The following is a 9,600-nucleotide window of genomic DNA, read 5'->3' as shown; positions in this document are numbered from 1 at the left end:
AATGTATGCACCATAATGCATTAAAGTGGAAGGGAGAAATGGTTGGTATGTGTTACTCTAGTGGCAAAATCTCACATCTGGTACCATATGAGCCAGAGAAACTCCTTAAAACTTTGTTTCTGCGAGGACATAATGAACTGAGGCATTATTGAAATATGATTAGCAAATATTATGTGTGATTTCATATTCAACCTACAGCAAAGTAGTAAAGCACATTCATTATATACATGTATACCAGTACCGCATACATTTTTTACACATGTGTCTCTACACCACTATATACACAAACATATTGTGAAATTACTAGCTTGCTTACTCACCATCACTCATCATAACAAAACAACTGATATGCGAGTGAAGCAGCAGGTAACAGCTAGTACATAAATATTTCTGTGATAGATCTGCAAACATTTCTAATTTGTTGTGTATGCATTTCTTTTATATGACAATCAAGGAGAGAGTAATGTTACTGAAAAATTTGTTGAACATTATTTATTTTAGTAGTATATACAAGAATCTTATTCAGTTGCTGCAAGAAGTTAATTTTGAGACTTAGAAATAAAGTAAACAATGAATATATTGATCAGCAGTATATGTCAATGATTTTTGTATTTCAAAACATGCAAATATTTGTTGCACATAAATGCTTCAGCATAACAGTTATGAGAATAAGGCACTTAGTTTCCTGTCTTTAAACAGCTTTCATCTCAACATTTCATGTCATTTGTGAATGTTTGAGACTCAGTATCTGTGAGCTTGATAAAGACTGTGCAGTGGTATCCAGTCAACGTCCTCAGCTTCACTCTCCACTTTCTTTTTTATCTTCATGTATTCACTGCAGCTTTCATACTATAAAAAACAAAAAAAAGTTGAAGTTATTAATACATGTGTACCTAAATATATATTAAACGAAAAGCAATAGGACCAAGATTTTTTCAAAGCCATAACTGCCAAATGGGCTACTGCAAGAAAATGAAACACCTACAGCCACGGCTGGAGAGACAACATCACAGTTACAAGGTAGTCTGTGTAAACCAGTTGTTGGCCACTGAAGCATTGTATATATGGATCATGATAACTCCTTCAGCTTCAACTAAGGCCTGAAGATGGTGCATTGAAGTGGCAAAACTGGTAGCTACACAATAAATCACCTCATAAGGATGGCTGTAGGTGTTTCATTTTCTTACAATAGTGAATGGCCATATCCCCCAGACCTCTAGGCACAAGAATGGGCACAAAAAGCCAAATGGGCTGGCTTAAGGCCCAAGTGACGCAAGCCACCACTTGGGCACCAAGGTGGGAGGGGCCATTACTGTACAGGACATATCACAGACAGCAGCAGTTACTTGCAGCACCAAGATGAGAGTGGTGCCCAAGTGCAAGATTTGTATACAGTGTGTATCACAAACAGCAGTAGAAACTGACAAAAGTGAAAGTGTTCTACGGAAAAGGGATGGACTGGGGAAGGGAGAGGGGGGGGGGGGTGCCAAATGGTAGGTCACTTGTGTGGAAAAATGTTCTCAAACTGGATCTGACTGCCCATATCATGTCGTCAAGACATATCTGTCACCCTGAGAAGCATGAAAGACTGTTGCTGTTACTACTATTATTACCACTTATTCTACAACTACTCTAACTACTTGATACTATTACAGTCATAATATAAAAGTAAAGCTGTTATCAACCAGACAGTTGATTTGACCATCATAATGCTTTACAAAGCATTGTCCTCTTGGTAGCAGATACCATTGCTTTCCAGCAACCTTTGAAGTGATGTACCCAACCAAATACGAGGATATACAGTTTAACTTGGACTTCACACCATTGTATTACTTACCATGTTTCACATTAAGAAATCATTGTCAGAGACAAACGAAGTGATAAATGACAGAAAAAAAAATCCTAAGGCCAATGGGGTCGAAACCAAGACCTTTGCATTTACATTCTGGCACTATGACACTGAACAACACAATAAGAATTCCCTGTCACCTTTAAAAGAAAATGCACAACAACTTTTGGATTTTTTGTCTACATTGCACTTGTAAATTGCTATTATATTTATCTGCATACAGTTACTAGTATTGTATTGTGCTGCTAGTATGAGATTTTAACAACATTATTTATGCATTTGTCTAGATTTCAAGCACACTTTGATTACATTTGGTAGATTTTCTTTCGGTAAGTTATAGTGTTTTTGTATATTTTTAGTCATTGTCTAATATATACCCAACAGTAGGTAACCAGACCAGTTGCTGAACTATAGCTGAAGGTTGGCAGTCATGAAGAATGCATACATATGTAAAGTGCATAGAAACAATCTAATTATGAATGAGAAGAGTGATAACAGAGATAAAAAAGTGGCTCCTGTGGGATTCAAGTGCAGTTTGATAGGAGCCAACTGACTGTTGTTAAAGATTAATAGACTGAAAAATCATATCTATCTTATCTACTTTCTTATTTCAGAAACATAATGTAATATTAATTAGTTGAAAAAAGTGTATGCATGGCATTAAGGCACTCCTAAATTAATTATGGTTTTAATTGATAATTTTTATGTAGGTGATATTTCACCAGCAGTTAGCTCATAATATACGTGGTCAATGCCTCCCATTTCCTTTCAAATGCTTTCATTGCTGAAGTGGATTTTTAAAACAAAGAGATACAAGGGGATAAGGAGAAAGTGCTATTTCTGCAATATGAATTAGAGGATTATCCTGTATCATGTATATGTATTACAGTAACAAGTTCTACATTAGAAAGTTAATGGTGATGAAGGAGCATGTTTAAGTGAATATGACTCAGACATTGCCATCCATCCAGGTAATTAATTATTAATGTTGGAGGCAGTAACCAGCATGAAAAAGATTTCATGTCCAGTGAAAAGGTACAGTAATAATTTGAAAACAATTATGAGAATATTTAAAATTAATCCACACTGATAGAACTATGTACTGCATAAGAAATGTGTATGAATAATCAAGTGATAGCTATAAATATGTGATTTGCAGATACTTATAATTCAAGGATGATCATGATAATGAGCACAGTTATGTTTGAGTTTTTAGAATGAATCTCTCACTGTACAGCAGAAAGTACACTATTTTGAAACTTCCTGGCAGATTAAAACTGTGTGTTGGACCAGGATTTGCACCCAGAACCTTGCTTTTCATGGGAAATGCTCTTACCAACTTGAGCTATGCAGGCATAACTGAAAATTTCTAACAGTAACTTTCCTTTCTCCTGCCTTCCAGTGAATTAGTGACATTTTATTCTCTAATAGTGGATAATCCAGGATGGAATAGTGACAATATTATGAAATGGAATGGATTGCTACTCACCATATAGCAGAAATGCTGAGTTGCAGACAGACACAACAAAAAGACTACTAAACATGTAAGCTCGGCCAAAAGACCTTCTTCTGAAATAGACAACATACACAAACACTTCCACACTAATGTAGCTCAAACACACATCACTACTGTCTCTGGCTGCCAAGACCAGACTGTGAGCAACTGCGCATAATGGGAGAAGAAATTTGGGTGGTGGGGTAAGGAGGAGGCTGCGAAGGGAGAGCTGGGTAGGGGTTGGGACTGGTAAAGTACTGTTTATGGGAACATACAGGGATGGGGTGAAAAGAGGGTAGGACAGCTAGGTGCAGTTAGGAGGTTAGATGGGGGACGAGGGAGGATTGGTAAAGGAGAGAAGTAAAAAATTGTGGGTGCACTTGTGGAATAGGGGTGGGAACAGGGAAGGGGGTGGGTGGTTGGAGAACAATGAATATCAAAGGTTGAGGCCAGGAGGGTTACATAAATGTAGGATATATTGTGAGGAGAGTTCATTCCTGCACAATTCAGAAAATCTGGCATTGGTAGGAGTTGTGCAGACGGGAACTCTCCCCGCAGTGTATTCTGTGTTCCCATAACCCTCATGGCCTCAACCTTCGCTAGTCAATGTCCTTCACCCATGTATCCACTTTCCTGTCCACACTGCAGCATTACGCACCATTCTGTTGAACCAACACACCCATAGTCTTGTTATTTCTCACCTTTTCTCCCCTCCCCCTCCCCGCCCCCTCCACACACCTGCCCTTTGTATAACCTCCTGACTGCACCTAGTTGCCCTACCCTCTCTCCACCTTGTCCCTGTATGCTCCCACAAACAGCACTTACCTGTCCCTCACCCATACCGTGTTCTCCCTCCCCCTCCCTGCCCCAGCCTCCTGCTACCCAGATTGCTTCTCCCATCATGCACAGCTGTTCACAGTCTGGTCTCATCAGCCAGAGACAGTGGACATGCCTGTATAAACTGCATTTGCATGAATGTGTGTGTGTATGTATGTTTATATCAGATGAAGGCCTTCTGGCCGAAAGCTTACATGTTTAGGTCAACATCTACATATACTGTATATTCTGCAAACCAATGTGAAGTGCATAATAGAGGGTTCTCCTATTATACCAGTCACTAGGGCTTCTTCCCACTCCATTTGCATTTGGACCATAGGAAGAATGACTGCTCAAATGTCTGAGTGTGTGCTGTAATCAGTCTATCTTCTCTTTGCTATCCCTATATGAGTGGTATGTAGGGGGCTGTGGGTATACTCTTTGATTTCCAGCTTAAAGCTAGTTCTTGAAACTTTGTAATTAGGCTTTGACACATTAGATTATGTCAGTTGTAAAATTTTAAGTAACCCACAGAAGTGAGGCATATCAAAATGATGCTCCAAATGAAGCATTTATTTTTAAATAAATGCGGAACTACAACTATAGGGTGGCGCACGAAATGTGTTACCATTTTGTTTTTGAATATAAACTTTAATACTATCTGAAAGGGACATATACTACAATGAAGAGCCGTCCATAGAGATATGTTCTAACTCAGCACATGCTCAATATGTCCACCATTTCATTTCCTAACTTCCTTCAAACAAACACTGAAGTTAGTGACTACCCTACGGCACATGTCTTCCGTAATTTCACTGCAAGCTTGAAGAATAAGTCTTCTGAGCTCCATTAAATCATGTGGACATTTCGGGAAAACTTTTTCCTTTAGGTACCCCAAAGAAAAAAGTCCCATGGATTGGAGTCTGGACTATTGGGGGGCCAATTTTGTCCGTCATTGAAGCGACCTGGAAACCTGAGTGAAATGATCCGCATGTCGAAATGCTCATGTGAAAACTCCAGCACAGTGATTGCAGTATGTGGCCTTGCTCCATCTTGCATGAACCACTGTGTGTTGTAGGGCAAGGGAGTAGCAAGAAGCTGTGGAATGAAGCTATTGTGAAGCATGCTCAAATAACGCTCGCTGTTCACAGTTTCTTCAAAGAAAAAGGGTCCAATAAGTCCGTGACTGGAAATTTCTGCCCATACTGTAATCCTCGGAGCATAATGTTGTCATTCATGAAGCACTTGTGGGTTTTCAGTGGCCCAAAAGCATACATTTTGTTTGTTAACCACACCGTCTAAATGAAAATGCGCCTCGTCTGAAAACCAGACGTTGTTGAGAGTTTCTTCCCTATCCTCCGCCCACTGAGCAAACAGTAGTCTCTGCTGCTTGTGTTCTTCACTGAGCTTCTATGCACAGGTCATCTGGTATGGGTACATATGGAGGTCACTTTTGAGAATGTGTTGAATGGAGCGTCTGGATATTCCCAGTTGCACTGCTGCCTTTCTACACGATTTCCCAGGACTTCTCTGTACAGTAACTCGTACCGCTTCAATATTCTCCGGCAAACAAACAGGCTTTGGCCGAGTTCGCTTCGCTTCCAATACTGTTCCTTTAAAAAATATATATCGTACAACCTGTGGATGGTCTTCTTGCAAGGGACCCATCGTATGTTAAACTGTAGTCGAAAACGCCTCTGAGTCACATCAAGGCTTTTCGTTTCATGAAAAAGTAATGCAATTGCCAATCGTTGCTGTGTTGTCAGTCTTCCATTGTCAGCCATTGCTGCTTGCTAGTCTCCTAGCGGCAGTATCATGAATTACACATCATTTTGTAACTCATTTGTTTTTCCAAGCTCTGCTGGTACTGCTGTAGAGATCCCAGCGGGATACCTAATGTGCGTCGTAAATTGTGAAAGAAACAATTGATAACACATTTTGTGCACCACCCTGTATTTGGAAAATTGTGCTTGTAGTTGCAGAGATGGTAAATGAATATAAACCTTTCTATACACTTCAACTATGTCAATCACTGCTCTGGGAGTGAACAGATAGACAGTTATCTATAGCAGTTTCCAATAAGTTTGAGGTTATCTGTCATTGGCAAATCTGCCTCAGGTCATAACATGTATACACATCAGTGCATTGGTTGTTTTTCCTCTGTATCAAAACAATCTTCCCACAAAAATGTCACAAACTGTATGAAGTGATGTTTTCTGCATGGTAGTAACTGCACCACTAAGTGGACTATGTCTGTCAGTATAGACTAACCTTTACGATCATGTGTCCACACTTCAACACCTGACCTGCTGCTCAGGGGAAAATTAGCATTAAACATTTATGACTTGTTCGTGCCACACATACTTGGAGGTACTTATCAACCTAAAAACATATGACCTGTTATAACTACAATTATAGTCTGCAAATGATGTAAGTACTGAAGTAATGTTGTTCAATATACTGTTCTCAGCCACCAATAGAAATATCTGCACACTCATTACACCCTGTGCGATATATACCAACAGTACAAAGACCATTCATCACATCACTATGAACTATGACTAAAGAGAACTATTGATTTGTATGTTCGCATGACCAAGAATTAACAGTAAAGTCCCTGTGTGAATAGTTGCAACTCAGGTTTCCCATACCAACCCCCTTTCCAGTTTGTGTGTGTGTGTGTGTGTGTGTGTGTGTGTGTGTGTGTGTGTTATGGAGCATGGGAAGAATGAGTGTTTGAATGCCTCTATGCATGCAGTAATTATTCTAATCTTATCTTCATGATCCCTATGTGAGTGATACATAGGGACATAGTGTCATCATTTAAAGCTGGTTCCAGAAATTTTGTTAATAGACTTTCTCACCCGGATTGTTTATATCTATCTTCTAGAGTCTGCCAGTTCACTTCCTTCAGTATGTCTGCGACACTCTCCCATGTACCAAACAAACTGGTGACCATTTGTGCTGCCCTTCTCTGTATATGTTCAATATTCCCTGTTAGTCCTGTTTGGTATGTATCACACACACTTGAGCAGTATTGTAGATATGGTCACATGAGTGATTTGTAAGCAATTTCCTTAGTAGACTGATTGGACTTCCCCAGTATTCCACCAATAAATCAAAGACTACTACCTGTGTTATCCACAATTGAACCTATGTGATCATTCCATTTCATATCCCTACAAAGTGTTACACCCATGTATTTGTGTGAATTGGCTGACTCCAACAGTGACTCATGGATATTATAGTCATAGGATACTACATTTTTTCATTTTGTGAAGTGCACAGTTTTGCATTCCTGAACATTTGGAGCATGTTGCCAATCTTTGTACCACTTTGAAATCTTACTGAAATCTGACTGAATATTGATGCAGCTTCTGTCAGACATTACTTCATCATAGGTAAGTGCATCATCTGTAAAAAGCCTGAGGTTCCTATTAACATTGTCTGCAAGGTCATTGGTATACAACATGAACAGCAAAGGTCCCAACACACTTCCCTAGGGCACACCTGAAGTTTCTTCCACATCTGTCAATGATTTTCCATCCAATATAACATGCTGTGTCTTCCCTACCAAAATGTACTCAATCCAGTCACAAATTTCACTTTATACCCCATAACAGTGTACTTTTTACAATAAGTGTTGGTGCAGTACTGAGTCAAATGCTTTTTGGAAATCAAGAAATCCTGCTTCTACATGATTGCCGTGATCCAAAGCTTTCAGTATGTCATGTAAGAAAAGTGTGAGTGTGGTTTCACATGATCAATGTTTTCAAAATCTATGCTGGCTGGCATGGAGAAGCTCACTCTGTTCGAGATACCTTGTTATGTTTGAGCTGAGAATATGTTCTAAGATTCTACAACAGATTGATATTAAGGATATTGGACAGTAGTTTTGTGAATCACTTCTACTACCCTTCTTGCAGGTGGATGTGACCTGTGCTCATTTTCATAAAACTGAGCATGTTTTTTTGTTTGAGGAATCTATAGTAGATTATAGTTAGAAGTGGCCAATAGGGATTCTGTCGGGCCCGGGACCTGTGTCCAGTTATAATGATTTCAGCTGTTTCTCAACACCACTGATACTGATACTTATTTCATTCATCTTTTCATTGGTACCAGGTTCGGACAATTCTCCTGGGTTTTCCTTTGTAAAGCAAAATTTGAAAATGGAGTTAAGCATTTCAGCTTTTGTTTTGGTACCCTCAATTTCAGTGCCTGTCTCCTTCACTAGTTACTGGACACTGACTTTAGTGCCACTAACAGCCTTTACATACAACCAGAATTTCTTTTGGTTTTGTTACAGATCATTTGACAATATTCTACTTCGGTAGTCAATTATCGCATCACACACTGCTCTGTTGACAGGTCCCTTGCATTCAAACAAATACTATATGACTGACTAGTTACCTACCCATTCTATGATATAAATGAATATTCTTTAAACCTTAATTTAAATGAGTGGCCTATTTGACCTATATAATATTTGTCACAGTTACTGCAGTCAATCCTGTATACTCCAAAGCCATCAAATTTATCCCCCTTGAAAGGGAACTATGATAAATTTGATGGCTCTGGAGTATATAGGATTCACTGCAGTAACTATGATAAATGAATATTTCAACTGTAATATAATATTGAAACACTAATAACAATGCTGTTGTTTCTTTTAAATGATCAATTGTACTGTATAATATGTGTGTAGTTGTCTACTGCTGTAATGGCCAAATGAAAATAAAATAATAATAATAATAATAATAATAATAATAATAATTATTATTATTATTATTATTTTTAACTGTTGTATATGTCAACTGTTCTTTTAAACTTGAGCCATAGTTCCTCTACATCAGGGCCGGCCAAACGCTGCACAGTGTGCAGACGTGCGGAAGTGCTGCACATGTGCGCACGTGTGTGACAGCGACATCTGTTATTAGACATGTGTCCTAAATGAATGGCGGCTCCACTTCCCTGTGGCACAAGCAAGAGCGCAACATATCCAGTCTCGTTTACCCTGGTGACTGTAACCTTAACAGAGAAGTACTGAGAGATGGCAAGTACTGTGAAAAAGCAAAGGATGCGAGATCTATGTTCTCAGTCGTTTAAAAATGACTGGGAACTGCAATTCTTTTTTGTAGCTGTTGATGAAAACTCACAGTGTTTGCTGTGCCGCCGAATAATAGGCGTCCAACGTAAGTTTTCAATTGAAAGAAATTACAATACATATCACAAAGACGAGTGTAGTGTACTCAACAGTGAAGTTCTCTTCTAGGTAGTTTACAGTAAAGGCATTTAGTAATGTTTCACAGAATGTCTTATCATGCCCACCACTAACAAAACTGTAATTTTCCCAATTAACTGGTGGATGATTAAAATCTCCACCAATGATTGGGGGGTTTACATACAAGTGAACCAAGGTTTTGTCTAAAATTTTTGGTTA

The 9,600-nt window shown here is 38.9% G+C and overlaps 1 protein-coding gene across 1 annotated transcript in view; it reads right to left on the bottom strand.

Moving 5' to 3' along the window:
- Positions 1-726: 726 nt before the first annotated feature.
- Positions 727-9,600, bottom strand: part of LOC126188021 (Down syndrome cell adhesion molecule-like protein Dscam2) — a 55,781-nt gene continuing 46,907 nt past the window's right edge. The window contains exon 8 of the mRNA XM_049929439.1: positions 727-849. Within this exon, the coding sequence (XP_049785396.1) occupies positions 742-849 (108 nt within the window). The 3' untranslated portion in view covers positions 727-741. The remainder of the gene's footprint in view (positions 850-9,600) is intronic.

The sequence above is a fragment of the Schistocerca cancellata genome, chromosome 5 (assembly GCF_023864275.1).
Source record: "Schistocerca cancellata isolate TAMUIC-IGC-003103 chromosome 5, iqSchCanc2.1, whole genome shotgun sequence".
NCBI lineage: Eukaryota > Metazoa > Arthropoda > Insecta > Orthoptera > Acrididae > Schistocerca > Schistocerca cancellata.
Note: the sequence above shows the minus strand (reverse complement) of the source record. Positions and strands in the feature narration are given on the sequence as shown.